The 25,927-nt window shown below is 38.7% G+C and overlaps 1 protein-coding gene across 8 annotated transcripts in view; it reads right to left on the minus strand.

The window, feature by feature from the left end:
- pcdh15 (protocadherin related 15) overlaps nt 1-25,927 on the minus strand; it is a 238,136-nt gene that overhangs the window by 116,769 nt on the left and 95,440 nt on the right. For 7 of the 8 annotated variants that reach the window (XM_023962996.1, XM_023962995.1, XM_023962994.1 and 4 more), the window contains exons 3-4: nt 12,844-12,858; nt 10,773-10,838 (exon numbers count right to left, since the gene is read on the minus strand). In XM_023962996.1, coding sequence (XP_023818764.1) covers nt 10,773-10,838; nt 12,844-12,858 — 81 coding nt within the window. The remainder of the gene's footprint in view (nt 1-10,772; nt 10,839-12,843; nt 12,859-25,927) is intronic. The other variant, XM_023962992.1, reaches the window with a different exon arrangement.

A 25,927-nucleotide genomic window follows, 5' to 3' on the forward strand; every position in this document is an offset into this window, starting at 1 on the left:
AAAGATGATTCTGTAATAACGACATTCATTTAATGTGTAATTCCCAACACATTCTGGAGAAAAACCCAGCTGAAATCCCTCCTTAAAAAACAACTATTTCTTCACCATCAAGTCTAAAAATCTACTGAAAAATAAAAAAAATTGAAACCTTCTTACAGATAATTTCCTTATCCTGTTGTGATCCTCTGTGTTGAAAGATAAACACATTAAATTAGATAAAGCAACATAACCCAGATGAGATTTTCTTTTAAAAGAGTGTCTTTCATTGATTTTTAAGCACCCAAACAAAACCCCAAGTGTGATCATGAAAATATTAAAAACAAAATCCTTGTTTTGCATTAGCTAATGGGAATAAACCCAAAATGATTAACAATAGGAACAGAAGTGGTTTTGAGCGTAGTTTATCACTGCAATTTGCTATTATTGCAGTCTTTGTGTGCACATTAAAGACTAATTTATGAATAGCACCTCTAGAGTAAAAAAATAAAATACTTGTTCTGTTTTAAGAGAATGGAGGCAGTTAGGTTGGCAATTTCGAAGGCCACCTTCACTCTAATAAAGACCAGAGTGCCTGGAAAGCACACTGTGTTAAATGGTCTTACTTAAGGGCTTTGAAGGGGCACAGTCGACATGTTTGGAGCTGTCACAGTGTTGTGTACAAAGCATATAACTCAACCTCAATTAATATCCCTCCTTCCTGTTTTGCTCTCTAATCCTCAAGGAGCAGGTGTTGTGCACTAATCCCCGCCTTTCAGCAACACTCTAATTATATATTGATGACCTAGCAGTCATTATAACTGGATGTGATCATGCAGTTGAACAAAAATGTGCGACAGAATGACTGTGGAACACCGGCAAAGTGGTGAAACATCTGGAGAAACTGACTTGAAAAATGTGGAAATCACAGGGGCATGCATTGAGTGGAGAATTGATTGCCAACACACTTCAACACATACATGCATACTTTGAAAATGCTGAAATCCTAGTATCAACAAGACAACAAGGCTTGCTTTGTAAAAGAACCACATTTATTGATGCACGCAATCAACTAAGTCACTTGGGTTATTGCCACTTGAGGTGTTTGCCATATGTTTCTATTTGTACCAAAATGCAAATATAAAACACTGCAGGAATGACCAAAATCCTGGATCAGCACACTCGGGGAAAACTATGTACAAATATTGCAGATTTCCACGGTTTAAGAAAAATCTTTAAATATTTATCTGCTTGGCATCTGCTGAAAGCTTGGATTCAGCTGCCCCCAGGACCCTAAAGAGAATTTCGTGTGGGCAGTGAAAAAAAAGGAAGAAGAATACATGTGTGTGTGTGTGTGTGTGTGTGTGTGTGTGTGTGTGTGTGTGTGTGTATGTGTGTATGTGTATATATATATACACATGTGTGTGTGTGTAAATATAAACTGTATACAATATGGTCACAGTGAGTGACCATGTTTGTAAACCCGAAGCAGTTAAAGAGATTGTCAAGACTCAATGTCTGGCCACCTGCTGTGTTTGTCATTATCCAATTAACCCATTTATAACCTGCAGCAACCTCTAAACCTGCTGGATATGTTACTGCTCTTGATCAAGTCTACCTTTCAGAAGCCATTACATTTGTATTCTGTGGATTTACTATACCCTCAAAGGAATGAGCTGAAAGTGATCACCATATTTTTGATGGTAACATTATTGCAATGAAAGTGGAACACAAAAAAACTAATATTTGACTTTTGCATTGTCCTATTTTTAGCTTCTTTACATTTATGTTAGTAGCAGTAGTTAGTAAAGCAGCTGTCACAATGTTGTACTCAGTATTTCGGAGTATTACCGTTCTCGAAATTTGATGTCCAGAGAGAAACAGGGTTCAGTCATTAGGTCTTTAAGCGGCTGTCAGCAAGCAAACTGTGCAGCAGCAGTTATGGTCTTAAGGTCAGGACTGCTGCCAACTTGAGCCAAATAGTTAATTATTGTATTCTCCATCAGTACAGAAAGTACACTATTTACATGCAGTCTTTAAGCAAACCCTTTTACCTAAAGAAACTTATAAAAGTTCTCCACACTTAGTGTGGGGTCTTGGCCAAGGACATATTGACTTTCAAGGCAATGTGGAGCCACTAATGAACCAACTGGCAGACATCGATGCCCCAGCAGTGCTGTGAAAAACTCATTGTTGATTCACTTTATAGTTTTAATTTGTAAAAGGACATATGGTTAATTAATCTCCTGGTTGCATAATAAACTACTTCATAGTCAAAAAGTAAAACATAATAAAAAAAATAACAACCTAAATAAAATCCCTAAGACTGGGTAACACAAAAGCATAACTTTAAAACTGTTATAACTCTGCAGATTCAATTATTATAAAGACATACACACTGCAAAGACTAAATCTTATGAAAGTGGAAAAAAAACATTGTTTCAAGTAAAATTGTTTTATTTTCTGTCTTGCAAGAAAAATAATTGTATCAAGAAAGCAAAATAAAGCAAAATTTCAATAGCAAAATAATCTTGGTGTGAGAAAACACGTCTTACTGACTAGAATCTTTTTCTTAAAATAAGAATCCTTGGTAAGACCCTTTTCCTTACCCCATTGGCAGATTTTTATTGCTTATTTAAAGAAAACCTGTTATTGTGATAAAAAAAAATGTTTGACTTATTTCTAAAGGGCCTATTTTCAGATTTGTCTAGTCTCATTGGACACCTTAAAATGTGAAATCTGCATGTTTGGTGTTAAATCAGCAGCTGTAAACAGCAACAATACTTCCAAAACTACATTTACTCAAATTGTGAACTAAAGCTACTGTATTATTATAGTTTATGTGATTGAAATGAACTGCAGAGTCATTTTACTGCTGTTCCTCTTCTGGTGTGCGCAGTATTTCCTGAGCATCGTTGTCAGTAAGTTACAGAATTGTAGAAAAGGAATATAATGATGTTTAAGTGGGAAAAAAAACTGTTAAACAGAAACGCTGTTATTCACCTCACTTTAAGCTTTAATACGTCCTCCGCATTCCTGCTATGACAGTCAAATATCACATTGTTCTCATTAGAACAGGGTAGCACTAAAGGTTCCATGCATGAGTATGCTTTCATTATGACAACTTCTATTGTCTCAGTAAAGGATCTTTCAATATTGTAAGAGTTTTTTATCATTATCCACCACTATTAGAAACAAGACATCTCAAGGCTAAAACAAATCCTTGAAGTAAGGTAAATGTTTTTATTAGAGAAAGACTGAAAAATAAGTAAATAAGAATAGATTAAGAGAAAACACTGAGAGGTGGCGACTGATTATAAAATAGGTTGCTAAAAAAAAGTTGCCTGAAGGATGAAGGACATGCAACATAGGGTGGGGGGATAGTGGTTTCATTAAACTTAAAAAAAAAAAAAAATACCAGCCCCAGTCATAATTGTTACTATGATAAAGAGTCTTTGACATCAATGCCCATACTTTCACTCCATATAAATGCTGATGTTGCAATTAGCAAGATCTAAAAAGGAGCAAACTATAAGAAAATTAAAAAAAAAAAATCTGAGAATAAGCACAACACCAGCAATAAGCTAAAGATTTCTGTTTATATATAAAGATTTTTAAACTAGTGTCATTTCATTTAACCTTTAGGTTAAAAGCTGGGAAAGTTAGTGTGGTCAACAGGGGTCGTCTTTTGATCAGTTCTGCAACAAACAGCAGCAGATTTCACCTGTATGATTTAGTAAATCTGTTATATAGCATATCATGAAAATTTTATCATTCCAATTAGTAACAGATTTATTTGTTTTCTGTAAAAAAAAAAAACAAGGCATAATGGTTACCTGGTTTTTATCGTTTATAGTTTTTTATGGTTTTTATTCTACGTTTTCCATTCCTCTGAGCTGAAGCTCCAGGTGCTTTTTTTTTTTTTTATCTTAAAAGTACAGAGACATTACCCCGCTCATTGACAAACATTCACTTACCCTCAGACATGTTCATTAAAAAAATATTTGTTACACGTTTATACTTTTATGCTAATGTTATTAAAAAAAAGACAGAGTATTTTTTTTACCTCCCATCTCGAAGGTATTGCCCTTTCGAGACAAATTATTCGGTTCAAGATCATTACATAAAAAAAAGAAGTATTACAGTCAAATTCAAGTTTAGATTTTACACATTTAAATGTGATATGACAAAAGCTCTGACAAAGATCAACTGAGACTGTGCACTTGAATTTAATGAGAGAAGTAATTAACTAAAACAGAGACAGCTGCGGTGATTACAAGCAGCTGTGGTTACTGCATGAACAAAAATGTTAAACTCTTTAACATGACCTGAACACAAGATTGAATATGCTCAATACAAATACACAACTCAATTAGAACCACAGCCACAGAACTCTTGGGTGGTGATGAGGTGCACGTCTGGGGCTGTGGGCGCTTTTCTGGGGCGGGGCCCAGCGTTGGGCCCTCCCATCGCGGCGGGGGGGCTGCTCTCCTAGTTGGGCTGGAACTTACACTCTCATGTCCCCCCCATGCCTCCCTGCTCTCTGGCTTTGGGGGCCTCCGTGTCGGCCCTGCTGGCCCTGGTGTGGGTGGCGGATGTGATCGCCTGGGGGGGCAGTTGTTCTTTATCTGCTACCGTGCGGGTGTTGGGGGGTTCTAGCTGCCGCAGCTGCTGCGGCGGGGGTCTTGGTGTGGGGATGGCTGGGCATTCTCCCTCCTTCTTTTTACATTCCATCATCCATTTTAGCCTTACACCTTGAGTGTTAGCTCACACTAACACTCAAGGTGTTAGCTCACCTTTGCTCAAATAGTTTGCGTGATTGAATGAAATGTTTCACACTAGTTGGTTTGAGTGCATAAGTATGTGTGTGTGAACATTATTTGTATTGTGTACATGTTGACAAGTGAACGTTTTTGGAGCCAACAGGTATGTTTGTGGCATTTGGTTGTGTGTGTGGACAGGCGCCCTATAGACTTGTATTACATCTGAACATCACTGTAATGATTATTACCATCCAGCAACTTGCTGCTTTATGCTGCTTCATGGTTTTACCCATCCCTTTCTATTATCACCCTTCTACCCCCCCCCCCCCCTCTCTAATATCCCTCTCTCTTCTTCCCTCCTTTCCCTTTCCGTCCGGTCCAACACAAAATATTTTCAGATATGATTAAAATGAATAAAGTTTGGCCTCGATTACAAAAGAGGTTTATTCAGACATACCTCTGGTTTGTCAGAAGATTCATAACCCCTGTTGTTAAATTAAAATATGTCCAACACAAGAGGCCTTCAGCTCTAATCTGTTTGCCCAGCTGTTGGACAGGACAAGTAAAAAAAAAAAAAAAAAAAAAAAAACAGAGCCACAGAACATGACTTCTAAAACAAGAATCTTCAGAAAATCATGAGGAAAAAAAAAGCAGTTCAAATAATTTCCGGGACAAGTCGCCAGTCTGTCGCAGGGTCACACAATCACACACAGTCACACACACTCACACTTACAGGCAATTTAGAATCTTCAATTAAACTGTGAAGAATGTCTTTGTATTGTGGAATGAAGGCAGAGTGCCCAGAAAAAACTCACACATGCACAAGGACAACATGCAAACACTTAGAAAAGCTGCAGCCGGGATTTGAACAAGGGCCTTCTTGCAGTGAGGTGAGAGAGCTAACCACTGCACAACCATGCAGCCCAGTTAACCTGCATGTTGAGCAGAAAAAATAAAAGCCCTAAATAATAGGCACATTTCAGCTGTCGCAAATGTATTATCCCTACACCCTCCCCAACAGCTATTATAGCTAAAAAAAAAGTAAAACAAATAAAAAAAATGCATACATATGTTTAAAGTGTAAAAATCGTATTTCTTAAAAAACCCCAGTGGTTATTTGATGAACTAAAATATGTGATACTTTGTTGCATTTGAATTAGAGAAGGTGGGGTCTTGATTTCAACACGCCTGCACAACAGTGCACAAGGCAACATCTTTAAAACATGCATGAGAGAGTTTGGTGTGGAAAAAAGTCTGACATCACTCCAATAGAACTTCTTTGGAAGGCATTAACACGTTTGCCAGGTCTTCTCATTCAGCATCAGTATGTCCCCTTTTGGAGGAATGGTTAAACAATCCCAGGGTATTCATTAGGTTGCTTAGGAAGAAAATAAATTTAGAAACAAATAAACAACTTCAAACATATTTTAAAGACTTAATAAAATCAGCATGAGTTTTAACAAACTTTTGCTTTTCATTGCCTAAAGCTAAAAATGGAAAAATGAGAGTTGATCATGTCTAAATTATTCAACTGAGGCAAAACACTGCTCAGATTAAAGTGATGTTAGTATGTTTTTCTGTTTTTTTTACCATAATACGCTAAACTTTTGAGAGCAGCACCTCTGAAACACTCTTATATGTCACCAAAGTTTATTCAATCTCATTATACTTGCTGCTCTCCATTAGTTCACTGTGCTCAGTCATGGTTGATGTTCTTACTTTATATCTGTATTGTAATATAAATGTCAAATGGTCAAATGCAAGGTGCATCACTATGAACAACTACGCTTGAGTTTCTAGTTGCCAGTATATTATTTTACAACCTACACATGTATACTATGAAAGCTGCTAAATATACAACACAGTTTTGTTTGCAATGATGCTACGCAGTGATCTGCAAAAAACACATTTAACTTTTATAGCCTTATGCTGGTGATGCACCTGCTGTGAACTGAAGTGAAGCTGAGTTGAATTAGTAAAATTGCATATCTGTGCATCTGCACATTTTGGTTATTATTTGTCCAGTTTCTTTTTTGTTTTAGAGAACTTTTCCCTGGAAGCTTACCAATGGTTTTAACATGTTGTGCGGTTATCAACTGGTTTTCTATCCTCTAATTATTTGCGTGGACCACTCAGGATAAGACTTACAGGCCTGAATGAAAACCAGTTTAGTTGTAGCTTTACGGTGATGTTATAATATATTAACAAATATTTTAGGACTGTGATAAAGGAAAGGCAGCCGAGGTATGTATAAAACAACAGTCTTGCATCCAAAGTATTTATGTTTTAAACGACAAAATAATCCTACATTTAAGATTAAGTCTCTAGCAATTAAAAATACATTCTTTTCCATGATTATGGCTGAATAACGAGAATTTAGTTCTTGTAATGACTCATAGTCCCACTCTGATCATCTTTGATCTATTTTAAAGCATTCCTGATGGTCTTTTAATTATGTCGATGCCGTTTTTAGATAAATTCCAAAAGCTTGTGTCATTTCCTAGGACATAGATTGTGAAGAGAGCAGCAGTCGTTCATTAGAATTTCACCTCTCAGTTGTCGGTGGGAACTTGGCATTGAAGTAAGCCTTGCCACATTTCCCATCATCCCAAGCCTAGAGCCCCTAAAGACAGCATTTTAACATTGACGGTGAAACAAAAATGGCGAGCAGTATTGGAGCTATCCAGCCTTACAGTTTTGGGCCAGATGGCAGCTCAGACGAGGAAAACGGAAATGTACATGATCTATTTGTCTGCAAGTGGATGCATCAGAATGGAGAAGAACAGGAAGCTTGTAGCTTGCCATTGCAGGTCTTACATCACATCTACAAGCTTTTTCCAACAAAGTTTTTTTTATCTGCTCCTGCTTGCATAGATCTGAATAAAGAAATAAAGAAATACAATGTTGTCTTTCTTTATCTATGAATTGCGAAAAAATGTTACAAGAACATGTTAAAAACACCAAATAGACGATTTTTGTCCTCGTTTGTCTTTAAATAGCTATTAATAAACTAATCATGTGACCTTGTGTTTGTCACAAGCATTAGGGGTTGAAACAGGTCTTCTGCCAGCAAGTTTAAGTGGTTGATGTTAATAAATCAAAACTGCATTCTATTATTTTAATATTTTAATTTACCCTACAATGGCATATCCATGCATAAAAGATGATAACATTAGCCTCACAGTACTAAAACCTTTTAGCGACACACTTCTGATTTCTTATAAGAAACTGCTGCTTGATATGAGGAAAGGCTGAGAAGATGCTCATATGCTTTAGGCAACTGCTGATACAAATCATACATTTACAAAGAGAAGATAAAAGCAAGAAGACAGCATCCCCCTTTATTGACATACTGATTTCCTACTGCTGCCTGGGAAGCCTACTATCAATGGAAAAATACACCCACTGTCTATCTCTGCCTCTCGTCTCTCTCTCCACATATGCAGTTGGCCCTACGTTATGAGATAAAATCTCCCCAATCTGATTAAATGCTTTTGGGTTAAGCTCCTAGGCTGAATAAGCAAAGAAGTGTATAGAAAACAAGCGTTTTCTACCTAATAAAAACCCACTTCTCAAGTGAGTGAGACTTGCGTCTGTGCTGTATGGCACCTGTCACTGAGTCTACAGAAGCAGCAGTGAAGATAAATTAAACATGTTAAGCTTCTTTTAGACAACTGGCCTCCTATCCCTGTGTGGCTTTTCTTTTTTTTTTTTTTTCCAGATTGAAGATCTCCCAGAATAAAAACACAAGTTGAAAATGGAAGGAAAGGTGCTTAACTTCCAGTGTCTACAAGCGTATGCCTGTTGACTTAAAGACCCACTCCAGCAAAAATTCTGTTTTTGGTGTTTTTAACACGTTCCTGTAGCCGTTTCTCATGATAGAGGACATATATAAAGAAAAATAAGATGAAGACTGCAATTATGTGTAAAATCTACAATCTGTGGGATACAAGCTCCCGGCGCCGCTCCATTCTGATGCATCCACTTGTAGAAGACAAAATCCATGAATGTCTTCGTTTTCCTTATCTGAGCTGGCAGGTGGCTCAAAACTGTAAGGATGGAGGGCTCTGATATTACTCAACATTACTGTTGCACCGGTAATGTAAGGTTGGGATTGTTTTGTGAGAGGGCTGTAAACTCGAAGGAGAGTGTAAACAAAAGGATGACAGAAAATGAAGGCAGGCTCACTACCTGCACAACAGCCTCACCCACAACTCAGAGGTGAATTTCGGATGTCCTAGAAAATGACACAGGTTTGTTTTATTTTATCTAATAATGACAAAATCGGAGTTAAAAGATCCCTGGAAACATTTTTACAATAGATCAAAAGATGAATGGAGTAGGACTTTCAAGATAAACCTGATAGGAAAATAATAAAAGAAAATGTCTTAACAAACATGGAAACTGTTTATGTGCTCGATTACTGCACTTTGGATTAAATATTTTCTTCTGAGAAACCAGTGGAAAGCAGATACTATCATTATTTGGTTGTCTATCTTTTCAAAACAGATAAACAAAGCCACAGAGACCTGCGATTAAGTTTTTTTCCTAGCAATTAATGACGCAAACAATATAAAAGCACATCCTCAGGAATAACATGAATCTTATTACATACTATTTTTACAGTTTCTGTCTGATGGAGCGAAAGAGATGAAACACATTTAGAGGAATAATTGCTTCGGTCAACAACAGCAAGTCGCCTGTTTTACATTCCATTATGGGGAGGAAAGACTTCGGCCTGTTTCATTGTGAAGGGATAAATCAAACCACAGTGGAACCATATCCCAGGTAAATGAGAGCTTTATGAGAAAGATTAGTTCAAATCCCTCGTACAGAGCATGGAAACAGGGGGGGGGGGCTGTCGCAAACAGACTTGGCTATCTCCATCAAACAAATTCCCCCAGTAATCGATCAAAGCCCAAATCGCAGCAGCACACACATGGAGCAGGGAGAAGCTGAGACTGATTGACAGTCTAAATTGTGGGATATTTGACAAATGGATGGCCTGGTTTTAAAACAAATCGCAACTATCCATATACTCTAGAGACGTATAGATGCATACACTGTATTCACACAAATTTTCTCTCCCCTAAACAGAGCCACGCAGCTCTAGAGGTGCTACATTTTGCAAAGAACCAGAGCATCTGGGAAACAGTGTTCTCACTAAATAAACTCTGGATACCGTCTGGAGTGAGAAATGATCATTAAACTCAGTTAACCTGCAGCACTGATATCTGCAGGGAGATCCAAGTAAGACAAACACACCTGTTCCATCCAGACTGAAGAATTTCTCTTTCCTTTTAATGAACATATAGCTCCTCCCCAAGAAAGCAGAACACATTCTCCACTACTTGCATGCACATTTCGGCAAGTACACACCCACTTATCTACAAATGGATGACAACACTCCAACCTCAAAGCTGAGAGCCAAGAAGGTGAGGAAATGAAAGAGGCCAAACCTTGAGATGAGGGAGGAGTAAAGACGTATGACAGAAATGGCATAAAGACAAAAGTAGCAGGAAAGAGGGAAAAAAGCAAAAGAACTGAGTAGCTTCATCTGACCCACTCAAGCATTTCATGTCTGATGTACCCTTCAGTGATTCTTGTACAGCTGTAGCACAGGTATAGCACAATAAGTACCACCTGCACAGGGAGCAGACAACTAATTATTGCCACTCCACATCATGTCTGTGTACAGAAAACCATCTGCATATATTCCCACTTTACTTTCAGAGAGCAGCACAGATACACCCAGTGCAATGACAATTTTGTATAATTAATTTTGAAAACAATCAAAACAACACTTGAGTTCGTAACAAAGCATCTCTTACAACCAGCCTTGAACACTAATCATCAGCTGAGCCGCTACACTTTACACCATAAAGCTCAACAGTCCCATAAGGAGAACCAATAAAATATATTACCAGCGCAACACTTAAAGCCAAAAAAAGAATCCTAATTCCAACACTTAATTTTCTATAGAGTCAGCAGTGCATCAAATAGCTTAGAAACATCGGTGGGTTAGGTACATACCGTTGGGGCTTTCCTCATCGATGGTCACTATAGTTGCTGGGGGGCCAGGTCGGGACAGCTTACACTCTACATATGCAAAAAGAGAAAAAAAAAAATTAAAAAAAAAGAAAAGCCAACTGAAACAATTGACAATAAATCACTGTTTCTGGTAGCATCAGTGCACACACACTTAAGGCTACTCTGCTAAAGAGAAAAATTAGTCTCTTAATTGTCACATACAGATTTGCACATTGCAAATGTTCAACAATCTGTGCAGAACACTGAGTAGTTGTAAATGTAGAACACAATGAACGAAGATTAATATTTTGTGTACACATTTTTACTTCCCTCAACATGACAGATGTGATCATTTTACACTTGAAAAGCTTCTTGTGCACACAAATTGTTTAATATATGTGCAAGCATGGCCTGATGCGTGTGGCTCTGGTACCATTTGTGCAGGGATCAGCTTGTGTGTGCATATGGAATTCTGAACGACTTCACATCCTCAGCTAGTTGAGGACAAATGGTTGGAGCATTAATGGACGCACGGAAAAGTAGCAGGAATCCAGACATTTTTTAATTGAAATTGATTTCCCTCTGTTTTAAGTTAACCCTTTAACATTGAAGCTTTAGGTCCAGTGTTGAATTCCTTCCACTACCATAACTATTCAACTGTTTTCACAATGAATGTGATTCCTGCAGATTCTGAAGCGGAGAAAAGCAGCTGATATTCAGCTCCTTACAGTAAGGAATTGGTTACACCATCAATCTAAATCTGCTCTGCTCAGTTATGCAACACTTAACTGTGAAGTTGATCATGTTGATCGTGTAAACGTTTGAAGAGTTAAAATAAGAGTTAATTGTCGTTAGTACATGTTAAAAAAAAAGTACATTTGAATTTTATTTGACAGCAGCAGAGACAGGTTGGTAAATTACAAAAAAGTAGAGTACCTTAAAGAAGGAGGATAAGAGAAGGAGAAAACAATAAGGAGAGAGAGTAACATGACTTAAACAGCCAAGTAATAAGTGGTGAATTGCAATTGTGTTTGTGACTGAAGGGCATCTGTTTTACCCCCCCTAAAAAAAAATCCATTCCCACCCTGACATAAATACAGAGGGAGATAAACATGTAACAGATGATACCCCAACATTTCTAGAATACTTAAATTTAGCTCAGGTTTTTGGATTCAGAGAAGCCAAGATGGTCTAAACTATATGCAAACCTCCACATTCACATGTAAAGGGAATGCAAAATGACCCATGTGCATTTGGGGAAAATTGATGTGTAGAATATTAACACTCATCAAATTGAAATAAAAAGTATGCATAACTTCTATTTTAGAGGTAATTTCACATTTCCCCACATCGGATTCTGGGCTACCCTTACCCTTCTGTGTTAGATTGCGTTGTTTCAGCTGGCACAGTGGTAATGTGATAATTATTGTTACAAGTGCATACCTAAAAAACAGTTCCTGACATTACATTACAAATTATAGGTATCATTTATAATGTAAACCAGTTTTGACAGAAAAAAAACACTTAAACGATTTAAGTATTTAATTTTACAATGTATGTGTGACTTACTGTGTTTTTAGAACAATATTGGCAAAAAAAGACACAGTTAAACTGTAATTGGTTTGAAAACAAAATAAATGTCAAAGGCCTTCCTTTTTTTTCTGTCTTTGCAAAAGTATTACTGCAATGCCAAAAACAGCAGCACAAACTGACTTCATGATTTTGTAACAAGACAAACGGGGTGCTCGGCAAGACATCATGAGTGGGACCACAGGTGAGCACAGCTTCACAGATGGAGGTCACAGCAGCGGGATGGTATGAACACATGGGACACAGGTAATGACAGTTTGACAGACAACAGCAGATGGAGGAGATGAGGGAGGTGTAAAGGAGGACACGTGACAGAGAGTCTCGTGAGAAATGGGTACCGCAGAGCAACTGGCCATGAAGCTGATGTATTTCAAGTATGCGACTGATTGACTTTCAACAGGGAGGAAAAAGCGAAGAAAACAACTAAACACATAGAGGTAGCAATACAAAAGGAAAAACAGACACCAGATGTTTGACCTCTTACCCTCATACTGCCAGTCTGTAGGAGTCAGAGGTTAGTTTAGCCAGAGTTAAGAGCAGAAGCATGGAAGAAAAAAGAAAAGAAAGCACAAAACTGTTAAAGAACAGGTACATTGATAGTAAGAGGAAGAGAAAGACATTATTTTACAGACAGAAGACAATAAAAAGGTAAAAAGAAGTTGTTTAGGTTAAAAATACCGAAGACCTTAGGAATAATGGTGAATGTTAATGAACATCCCAGTCTATGCACAGATGATAAGTAGACTACTTTTTCACTGTCAAAGCTGCTCATTTGAATCTGGCTGTGGTAAAAGCAATGAAGTGCAAGACAAATATAATTAAAAAATACAAAATACAGCCTGTCAGTAAATGATTTGGTATTCTTAAAAGAGGCAAATTAAAAAGCCTTTCATAGAAAACATTTTTTTTTGTAATGACACTGTCTCATAATATCTAGAATTACAAGCAGCTTGCTGCCAGGTGGTGTCATCTGACGTTACATGTAATCAGAGATGGGAAGAATGAGACAACACCAGCTGTCAATGCTCTAGTGTTTCACACCCACCTCCTGTTGTCTACTCTTGTTGTGTAACTATGCACTTGTTACCTGGTGCCAAAAAGTGGAAAGGTTACTTGTTAAACCCATGGCCATAGGTCTTCACATAAGTCTTCACCAATGTGTTTTTTAGGTACTTGACTATTACAAAAAAATTGGATTATGATCTAGCTTTTGACATGTTTGTGCACTTATTAAAGATTCTTATGTATATTCAATGATTAAGGCAAGTCGTAAGAAGCCAGCTCAATGGCAAGAACAAGACCTAGGTAATGAACAGCTACACCAGTGATTAGATACCCTCCAGGAAAAATAAAGTGGCCAAAGGAAAACCTACAGACCACAGATGTTAAGACATGAAAGCTTCTCACCAAAGGAGGCTGAAGATTAGTGAGCCTAAGAGCCACAACTGAGGATGAAACATCCAAGATCCATGAGAACATCAAGCACAAGACCCCAACCAACGATATGCTCAGAGAATGCTTTAGGCAATGGTGAACAGAGGATACAGTACTGGAGGAGAGATGTTCATGAGAGTCCCTGCATGAGATGTACCACAGAACCATAACTGAAATGATCAAAAGGTCCTATCATATAGATAGAAAGGTGTGGCCTAAAGGACAGCACATAAGCACTGATACTGGCAGAACAGGAACAAGCCCTGAGCACCAGAGCAATAGAGACCCAGATTGACTACACCAGTCAAGACCCAAGCTGGAGGATGAGCAAAGAGGCACCTGAGACAATAAAGCACATTAATGCAGGGAGATGCTGGCAAGGAAAGCATACATGGAACGACACAACCAAGTGACTGGAATTCATTGAAATCATAGAATTCAGGAATATGTGTGTGGAATATGGACTGTAAAACCCCAAAGTCAAAGTGGGAAACACCTCCAAACGTGGTAGAGAATGAAAGAGAAAAGATCCTGGGGGACTTCCAGATACAGACCGACAGGGTGGTAATGGGGAACCAACCAGACATTGTAGCTATGGATATAGAACAGAGGAAAAAAGTGAAGTGCTGGGAACAGCAAAGATACTGCACAGTACCCTCAAGCTCAAGGTTTGGGTCCCCTACCACCCTCCGCAAGTGAGAAACCAGGGTGAGAAAAGATTCATTATATTTATTTATATATCATAAATATGCGTTTGACAACCTTTTTATGTTACATGTTTAATTTGATTCAAAACTACCCATCGTTATATTTGAAACAATCCAGTGATGGCACTTGACGTCCAAAACCACAAACAATTAAATAAGCCTTACAAACTTTATTATAACAGAAAAAGGACATCTCTAACCTTGTTACAAAGCTAATGCCTAAGGTTTATGCATTGTTAAATCTTTAGCTGTGTTGGTTGAAAACAACAACAAAAAAACTACCCATCATGCCGGGGAAGCATTCTCCTTTAATAGCAACAGGATGAACAGAGCAAGTGGGTCACACCTTGCTCTCTGAGTCATAAACAACAGGCAACATAAAACTAAGTATGCAAGTCAGCTCTGAGAAAATGTATTCTTTTTGAAGTAGAAGTGTGTGCCTGTATGCATGTGTAAGGTATGAACGTTACTTGCACTTATTTAGAGAAGCTTTTTAAAGGAATCACAGATGGTGTGTTTTGTTTGTTCAGCCTTTGTGTGCTCATCTAGAACGTGTGTGTGCAGTTTTTAGGTTGACATGGCTTCGTCTCGCACACGTATGTGAGGGTGTGCCAGCAGGTCTATGTGTGTAAAGTTGAAACAAAAATCTGAAATGATAAGAGCTGAGACGAAGTGAAAATTAGGAATCAAGTACAGACATGGTTGGCATCTTCCTTTGCAGGGACATTGGTTCTACACTGTGATCAGGGGTAACACGTTTCACCTAAAGGCGTACAAATTTAAACAATACATGAATATTATGTTGCGATCTATTTGTTGCCACATAACATAAAGCAATATGTCCACAAATACATTGTTTCTTTTTATCAAAGTACAAATGTGAAGTGAGAGGTTTGAATAAATAACCCTAAAAAATCTAATGTGACTAGGAGAAGATATTCTGATGCTTAAGTATTGTTTAACTAGTTATGCATGCAATATTGCACATATCCCCCCTCCATGTTCTGAGTATAAGAGGTATGTTGAGGTATAGGAAAAAAGCAGATATAAATAAAAGTATAAATATTAGATGAGCTGTTCCCAATCTTCTCAGGATATTTGATCCAGTTTGAAACTGTTAAGCAGTTGAAAATAACACTAAGAAGAAAAGTGGGAAGCTACAAAAGGGATACAGTTGATCATGCATCTTAGCAGGAGGAATGCAGAACGGTGTCTACACCTACTGAGCTTTGCATTTTTTAAAACAAACACCCATCGTGAGGCTGGAATATTGTTTAGTGGCTCTGGGAAACACATGTCTCCAATCAATATTTAGGGCTATTATGACAGTCTAACTAGTAAACACTGAGTTTATTTATTAAATGTCGCATTCAAAGCATATGAAGTGTCTGATTAAATCAAAATACATTAAATTAGGCAACATTAGAATCTAAAAAACAAAGGGAACAAATATTACAACCAAATTGCAGATACATTCCATGCATCCACCTAGAGTTACCACACCTGGAAATCATTTAAGAAACAGCTTTATGAAGCAAAAGGAACATTGCCTGACCTAGACAGAGGCTCATACAGAGTTGACACTATAACTGAATGTTTTTCAATCCCAGGACCCAATGTCCCACTCATGTCCTATGTTTTCTGTGCTCCTGTACCCAAACACACCTGACGCAGCTCATTACCAAGCCATGAAGAGGCCTAATTATTGTTGATGTGGGGAAACAAAAAAACATGCAGCATGAGGAGTGTTGAGGAATGTTAAAAAAAAAAAAAAAAACAACTATGAAAACCAATAAAAAATGTGTCAGAAAGGACTTCATAATCTACTTTAAAATATCTATTATAAATATAGGATCCCGAGAAAATAAGATTCTCTGCACGGTGGCGCAGTGGTTAGCGCTCTTGCCTCACAGCAAGAAGGCCCCCGGTTCAAGTCCCGGCTGGGGGACATGAAAAACACAACATCAATGGGGGACCTTTCTGTGTGGAGTTTGCATGTTCTCCCCATGCATGCGTGGGTTTTCTCCGGGATCTCCGGCTTCCTCCCACCGTCCAAAAACATGCTTCATAGGTTAATTGGCAACTCTAAATTGTCCATAGGTGTGAGTGTGACTGTGAATGGGTGTGTGATTGAGGATATTCTACCCTGCGACAGACTGGCGACCAGTCCAGGGTATCCCTTGCCTACGCCCAAGTGGCCGGGATAGGCTCCGGCAACCCCGTGACCCGGAAAGGGAATAAACGGTCAAGAAGATGAATGAATGAATGAATAATTTTTTGATGTTGTGTGGAAGTCTTCTTTTAGATGGCGTCATATTAAATACACTGCAGAGTCCCAAATTTCAAAAAACAATCAAAAACTTTCAGTTCTCCCCTTGGGAAATAATCACCAAACTAGATAGATAATTTCAGTAATCAACTGAACATTGTTGCTTGAAGCAGTGAATTTTCAATTATGAAAAGATTACTGCTTCACTTGACAAAGTATTGGTTATAAAAAATAGACCTTTAATTAACTGGAGGAAACTTGTGCAAGAAAAAAAGAAATTCACATCCAAACCAATACATCTGATATACAGAGAATTGGAAAGTAAGAGAATAAATCTAAGAGTTTACTGTTCAGCTACAACCATGAAACAACCTGCTTCAAAATATTATTGCCACCCTAGGGCTACTGAATCACCTGTAAACAATAAAAGTATGGCTGCAAAACATTGTGTTTCATCTTGTGTTGTCTGGCTTTGGGGTATTCCTAAAGCATCATGACATCAGCTTTTTCTATTCAATTTTAATAAAAAAAATAGTAATTTAACTCAACCAGATAAACTGTTGCGGCTGAGCGGCTCATGGTAAAACCTTGGCTCCTATAAACACCCACCTTTAATGTTGTCTTTTTAACATCCATAGAGTATTTATTTTTTTGTATTTCATTTTTGTCATTATTTTTTTTTTTACTATCTAGAATCAAGTCAAGTCAAAATGGGACCCAGTGAGTCCCTGTCGTACACTCAGCATTGAGGGGTTGGATTGGAGTGGGGGTTAAATTTTCAAATGGTACCCAGGTGTGACTGCAACAGGATATACATATATGTTTTAAACATCATATATTACCTGTTTTCGTAAATTAAAAAAACTAATAAATATAAAAAACTTTACAAAGATTATTTATGAAGTCACTGGGTTCTAAAGATAAAAAATGGATCATTTATAAAAATACATTTGAATAAACTTTTTTCAAATCACAAATTGTTCAAACACAATGCACATTGTTCTATATGCAAATCTAGTGAACACCAATGCACAGAAAAAAATGTTTTTTTGTAGACTTCTGGGAAATTTCCAGGGCACTAAATTTTGGAATTGTGTTACCATAAAATTGCAAATGCCCCAGTGAGGGATTTTGGATATAGACATTAAAAAAAAATGTTCCTCTTGGTAAACATATCAAGTAGTCCACCTTGGGGAGTATTATCAGAGACGTTTACTGACCTCTGTTCTTTAAATAATTCCAAAAACAATGAGGAAATGAAGAAAAAAATAAATACTGGAGGTTGGAATTATGACTAATTCCTGCGGTGGCAGACAGCTGCAGAGAAAAGCAGAGACAGGGCAAACCAGTGTGATTAATGGAGTTGGTTTTGCATTCATCCATTCTCAGTATGACAGGGAGGTGTTTTGGGGAAGATCCAATAGTGCTTGGCACAAGACTGCTGTCCAGGGGCACGTGCTGCCAGATAATGCTTGCTTATGAGTAGGCAGCAAGTCAAAATAGATGAGCAGCTATTGTAAGGAAGGCTGAGGTTATTCATGTGTAAGGGTAAGATGTGAATGCTGCAGTTCCACTGTTACAATTGACATGCAATATAAAATCCCGTTGTTTTGTTTATATTGTTCAGTTTTTGTTAACACTCGAATATCCAGGACATAAAAGTGATGCCAGTGTTGCACAACGGTTTAGCAAAAGTAGAGCTGAGATCTTGGCTACAGGCAAAGCAGCACACTGTAACACACGTAGATGTCGATAAAGCTTACTTACAACTCTTACTTGTCTTCTGCATCCCAATAGTTTGCACTGCAATATTTGCTTTCCTGTCAACATTTTCAATGTTTTTGCTGTTGCCCTTAAGATAAGTATTTTGCTAGTGAGAGCTACCTCAGCCTGGGCAAGATTAGCACAAACCTGTCACACAGTTTTCTGACATAAAAAATATTGTACGGTTGCAAAGGTACATTTGTGGCTTTTTGGATCACACTACGTGGAGGAAACGGATCCAAAAGGATGCTGCAAGCAGAAAAAACAACAATAAACAAAACAACACACAAAAGTAGAAGTTCAGGATGCCACTCACCAGTGTAGCATGGTCCAGGTAAATACTGAATTCTGATTGGCTGCAGGGTGTCCATTAAAAAGTGATAATGGACACCTAAAAAAAGAAGCTTTGGTCAAATAGCCTGATTGTACTGGCCTAAATGCCAGTTGGTAACCAAGACAAAAACTCAAAACATTGGCGGACATATCTCTGTCTTTCAAATGGCTATATATTGGACATGCCAGTATCTGTATCATTCTCTGTCTTTTCTGAATTGCTTACCCTTTTTGCTTAAGAGTAGATCCATGGGAGTAAATCTATTTTTTTTAAATAATTGTATTATTAATTAATGAAAAAAAAAAGATCAAATAAAATGGTGGGTATTTCTTGCAATAAAAGAGATCTAGGAACCAACTTGTGGACTTAATTGTTTGTGAACAAACCTTTGTTTCATCATCTGGACAACAATGGGTGCTAAGAAGTGAAATTTCCCTTTGAAATAAAGCTTTACATCACTTAAGAAGACTTTTAGCATATGTAGCACTTTCATCTGCTGGTTAGTCTTCATACAGCAGCAGAAGAGCAAGGACAGTTTACACATGAAAGATAAAAAGATTAAAGTACTAATATTTGATTTAATATTCATTTATTTCATAACGGAGCTGGATAGGCGAGATATTGCTTGTCGAGGTCTCCATTTTCAGAAATTAATAGACTTCGCATCCGACAGTTAAGCCTCCACGTCCCGTCGTCCAAAATTTTCTGATAATGGACACCTCGTCAGGCATAAGTATAGCATTGCATACTTTTAAAAAGTTTTCGTATTTATTTCTTTTTTAAGACAAATAATAATACATAAACTTGGAACAATTTGCTTCAGCCTATTTACCGTATTTTCCGGACTATAAGTCGCACCGGAGTATAAGTCGCACCAGCCCAAAAATGCATTATAAAGTAGAAAAAAACACAGATAAGTCGCACTGGACTATAAGTCGCATTTTAACTTTCACAACCTCATATGACACAATCATAGCAGACTGTTTATATAATAATTTCACAGTAATTTTTTCGCAAACTAATTTATTTATTCCATTCATGAAGCATCATTGGCCAACTAATACTCTGTTTTCATCCTGTTTTTGTAGAAACAGTTGTCATTTTTATTGCATTTCTGAATCTATGAAATCATTGGAAAATAGAACATTATGTTGTTAGCCTTCAAGATCTTACTGTAAAAAAAGGTTTGCTGATTCTCTGAGTCACTTAACATACTTTTAACACTTAACATACCTCATACATCAAATTGACCCAGGAACATCATCTCTGTTCCTCACAAATGAACATAACAGGAGGGTTAACAATGTATTTATTTCAATTTATTTCTAATATAAGTCGCTGCGGAGTATAAGTCGCACCCCTTGCCAAACTATGAAAAAAAGGGCGACTTATAGTCCGGAAAATACGGTACTTTGACATCAATACATTTTACAAGATGTGTACATTTATTTATTAGCTTTCTCTGGATGGCTGTGGAATAAAAAAAGAATGTTCTAACAATGCTTATGTAGAACTGTGCCACAGAATTAGGAGTTGCATCAAATGTCAGAATACAACCTCTTACAAAAGATAGTTTGGATTCTGAGTGGGATCTTTGCCTAAACTGAAGGACAGCCCCTAAACGAGAAAGAAAAAAAACAGCAATTTACAATTCTAGGATGGGGTAGATTGCAAGTCAACATGGGAAAATGAATTAATCAATGTGGAGACTGTTTATTTTCATACTCGAGGGTATCTGATTCCTTCTGGATTTCTCTCCATTCAAAAGCTTTTGTAGACAACAGCATTTTGGTTTGTGCTCTATTAGAAAGTGAGGGCAAAGTCCTAATTTTGAATACAGCCAAATGTGCTCATGTATGAAATGAAAAGAAACAGGGGAGAAACAGCATGTAGATGAGTGACAGGTGGGCAAAGCAACGAATGCCTGCAGCACTGTGCAAATTATTAGAAACTGATAATGGTTTTCTGGTGGAGCCTTAGACAGAGTGTCCTCCAAACACTCCACTCCCCTTTGAACTCATGTCGTTGTCTCTTTTGTGAGGTTAACCAGACAGACAGCTGGGCAAAGGTTGCAATCACATTCCAAGTGCACAGTTCAGTACACACACACTAACGAACTGAGCTTCAAGGTGGGACTGCTGGTACAGACTCATGGGCAGCAAGGGGCCCTGTCTCACCAAGAGTCCCCCCCCATCCATCCTTGTGCAGCCTGAAGGCTGATTACAGTTTAGTGGAGAGCAGATTAAAACCCCTTCCCCCTCGTCACTCCGCTGCTTTCACAATTCACAGACCTCCGCTGCTGCCACACTGTCTGCACATCTGGCCCCTAATCAGACAATCCCAAAAATAGACAAACAATTGTGGGTCAGAATGGATGTACAGATGGGAAAGGAAAGAAAATGAGAGCCAGAGAAACACTAAAATCTGAGTTTGTGGCAGATGCCCCTACATTATTATCTAATTATGTGTTAAGCAAATATGTGTTAGTATAATGAATTTAATGTGTGGGGATGACTATATAAAAGACTTAAATAAAGTGTTAGTTTTAATAACAGTTTTTTCTAATATATATATATTATATTTGTGTATTTCAATTTGAACTTTTATGTAATTTTTTGCGATGTCTTTTGTGTCAAACTAATTTTTCTCATTTTTATCTGACAATACATCTTGAAATGGTTTAGTTTCTTAGTTAAAGATTAAAATCTATGTTATTATATCCACTACTTCCCCTTTTCATAATCTGATCAATATATTTTTTTATTAATTTTGATTTTTTTCAAACAATTACAAGTCAGTCAATAAAAAAACACAGGCAGTAACAGTAGGCTGAAAAAAAAGACTTTTAAAGAGGTTTTTATTGACAGTAAAATGTTTGCAAATGAAACTAAAGTAAAACAAGGTAAAAAAAAATAAAATAAAAAACGGTTGGAGGTCCACAATAAACTCAAATGGATGTGGACAATTTAAAAACAATAAAAAAAAGCTTACAATTTTTGATCATTAGCAAATAAAAAGGAGGGATTGGAAGCCAAAGACATCATTCATTCATCTGCTGTGTGTTGGTCTACAGTTTAATCTTTGTTAAAGTCACACAACAATAGATGGAAATTCATAGACTTTAAGACTGTGGGTCAAAAATATCTCATTAAAAGAGCAGAAAATATACAGCAAAGAATGAAATGAAATGTCTAAGGATAAACACATTCTTTACCCAGCAAAAAAAAACGAATGAATGAATTTCAATGACAATGCAGGATTTTTTTTATTTTTTTTATTTTAAAATGGGCAAAAAAACAAAACCAGTGTTTTTTTGGTTTTCTTTTTTTGAAGGGTTAGAAGGTGAAGCCAGAGATCCTCCTAAAGGTTAACAGACAACCGCTGGACCACTTAGAAATAAATGAAACAAGCAGCATTACCACCCAAACTGAGTCGATTTAAAGTCACATTCTGACCAAACGTGAAGGTTTTGGGAGTGTAGGAGGAAGCCAGAGCTCCTCACAAGCAAACACAGAAAGACAACTCAGTTTGGTTTAATACTTAAAATTGTCTCCTCACAGATTCAGAGTGCAGACTATTAAATTCAGTTATATTGCTGTTTTATTAAAAATGAAACAACATAGCCTTGACCACAAAAACAATCAAAAAGTGATGAATTTTTTTTTTTAAGTATGTGTTGAAAGTAATGAATTCTTCTTTCTCTTTCGGCTTTTCCCATCAGGGGTCGCCACAGCGAATCATCCTTTTCCACCTCACTCTATCATGGACATCTTCTGCCCTAACATTAGCCAACTTCATGTCCTCTGTTAAGACATCCATATATCTCCTCTTTGGCCGTCCTCTTGCCCTCCTGCCAGGCAGCTCCATCTCCAACATCCTTCTACCAATGTATCCACTGTCCCTCCTCTGAACATGTCCAAACCATCTCAGTCTGGCTTCTCTGACTTTGTCGCTAACACAGGCAACATGAGCCGTCCCTCTGATGTACTCGTTCCTTATCCTGTCTAACCTGGTCACTCCTAAGGAGAACCTCAACATCTTCATCTCCGCTACCTCCATCTCAGCCTCTTGTCTCTGTCTCACTGCTACCGTCTCTAACCCATAGAGCAGAGCTGGTCTCACCACTGTCTTGTACACCTTTCCTTTGAGTCTTGCTGGCACTCTTCTGTCACACAACACTCCTGACACTTTCCTCCAACCGCTCCAACCTGCCTGCACTCGCCTCTTCACCTCTTTTCCACACTCCCCATCACACTGAACTGTTGACCCCAAGTACTTAAACTCCTGCACCTTCTTCACCTCAGCCCCCTGTAACCTAACGCTTCTACCTTGATCCCTCTCGTTCAGACACATGTATTCTGTCTTACTACGACTGACCTTCATGCCTCTTCTTTCCAGAGCAAACCTCCACCTCTCTAGCTGTTCCTCCACCTGCTCTCTACTCTCACTGCAAATTACAATGTCATCCGCAAACATCATTGTCCAGGGAGATTCCTGTCTTACCTCATCTGTCAGCCTGTCCATCAGCATAGCAAACAAAAAAGGACTCAAAGCTGATCCTTGGTGTAGTCCCACCTCCACCTTGAACTCCTCTGTCTGACCTACAGCACATCTCACCACCGTCATACTTCTCTCATACATGTCCTGAACTACTCTGACATACTTCTCTGCCACTCCAGACGACCTCATACAGTACCACAGCTCCTCCCTCGGCACCCTGTCATACGCCTTCTCTAAATCTACGAACACACAATGCAGCTCCTTCTGACCTTCTCTGTACTTTTCCATCAACATTCTCAAAGCAAAAATGGCATCAGTGGTGCTCTTACGGGGCATGAAACCATACTGCTGCTCACAAATCTCCACCTTCTTCCTAAGCCTGGCTTCCACTACTCTTTCCCACAGCTTCATTGTGTGGCTCATCAACTTTATTCCTCTATAGTTGCTGCAGTTCTGCGTGTCACCCTTGTTCTTAAAGATCGGAACCAGAACGCTTCTCCTCCATTCCTCAGGCATCTTCTCACTCTCTAAAATCCTATTGAACAACCTTGTTAGAAATTCCACTGCTGTCTCTCCTAGGCACTTCCATACCTCCACAGGTACGTCATCAGGACCAACGGCCTTTCCGCTCTTCATCCTTTTCAGAGCCTTCCTAACCTCATCCTTTCCAATCTCTGCTACTTCCTGCTCCACAACAACCACATCTTCCTCCCTTCTTTCCCTGTCATTTTCCTCGTTCATCAGCTCCTCAAAATACTCCTTCCATCTTTTCTGTACACTCTCTTGGGTTGTTAGCACCTTTCCATCTCTGTCCTTAATCACCCTTATCTGTTGCACGTCCTTCCCATCTCTGTCTCTCTGTCTGGCTAGCCTGTACAAGTCCTTCTCTCCTTCCTTTGTGTCTAACCTGTCATATAGCTCATCGTAAGCCTTCTGTTTGGCCTTTGCCACCTCTCTCTTCACTCTACGCTGCGCTTCCTTGTACTCATGTCTACCTTCCTCAGTCCTTTCTACATCCCACTTCCTTTTAGCCAACCTCTTCCTCTGGACGCATTCCTGTACTTCCTCATTCCACCACCAAGTCTCTTTACCGTCTTTCCTCTTTCCGGATGACACACCTAGCACCTTCCTACCTGTTTCCCTGATAGTTTCTGCTGTAGTTTCCCAGTCATCTGGAAGCTCATCCTGACCACCCAGGACCTGTCTCAACTTCTGCCTAAATTCCTCACAAGTTTCTTCATTCTGTAGCTTCCACCACTTGGTCTTCTTTTCTGTTTTCCCTCTCTTCTTCTTCCTGACCTCCAGAGTCATCTTACACACCACCATGCGGTGCTGTCTGGCTACACTCTCTCCTACCACCACTTTGCAGTCAATAACCTCTCTCAAATGACCTCGTCTACATAGGATGTAGTCCACCTGGGTACTCCTACCTCCACTTCTGTATGTCACTCTATGTTCCTCTCTCTTCTGGAAGTAAGTGTTGACTACAGCCATTTCCATCCTCTTTGCAAAGTCCACCACCATCTGTCCCTCCAGATTCCTTTCCTTCACACCAAACCTGCCCATCACCTCCTCATCACCTCTGTTGCCCTCACCAACATGCCCATTAAAGTCTGCTCCAATAACAACTCTCTCTCCTCTGGGGAAACTCTGTATGACCTCATCCAACTCACTCCAGAATCTCTCCTTCACTTCTAGCTCACAGCCAACCTGTGGCGCATACCCACTGACTACATTCACCATCACCCCTTCGATTTCTAACTTTAAGCTCATCATCCTGTCTGAGACTCTTTTCACCTCTAGAACACTGTTTACAAACTCCCCCTTCAGAATCACTCCTACCCCGTTTCTCTTCCTATCAACACCATGATAGAACAGTTTGTATCCTCCTCCAATACTACGTGCCTTGCTGCCCTTCCACCTTGTCTCCTGCACACACAGTACATCTACCTTCCTTCTCTCCATCATGTCTGCCAGCTCTCTGCCTTTCCCTGTCATTGTGCCAACGTTAAGAGTCCCTATTCTCAAACCTATGTTCCTGCCTTTTCCCTTCTCTCTCTGGCCACGGGCCCTTCTGCCTCCCCTCTTTCTTCGACCAACAGTAGTCAAATTTCCACCGACACCCTGTAGGTTAACAGCATCGGTGGCGGTCGTTGTTAACCCGGGCCTCGACCGATCCGGTATGTCTAAAGTGTTGTGGATGATTCGCATGGTTATTTTGGCAATTTTTACGCCGGATGCCCTTCCTGACGCAACCCTCTCTATTTATCCGGGCTTGGGACCGGCACAGAGGCAACTGGCTTGCAACCCCTGTGGCTAGATTGTTGAAAGTAATGAATAAAGGCTGCAAATGTTCCTTTTATTGATGTATTCTGTAGCTTTTGTGTTTTATCTAATGTGGGGTAGGCAGTCCACCCACTTCACTCCCTGTAGACCAATGCTCCCAGTGTCCGGCCTGACAGACAATCCTTATTCATTTATTGTGGGGCCTCGTTGATAGTTCTTCTTGTGTGACTCAAAACTAACTTTGTCCCTGTTGCCCTTTCTGCCGTTCTTATCC

Source organism: Oryzias latipes, chromosome 15 (assembly GCF_002234675.1).
Source record: "Oryzias latipes chromosome 15, ASM223467v1".
Taxonomy (NCBI): Eukaryota; Metazoa; Chordata; class Actinopteri; order Beloniformes; family Adrianichthyidae; genus Oryzias; species Oryzias latipes.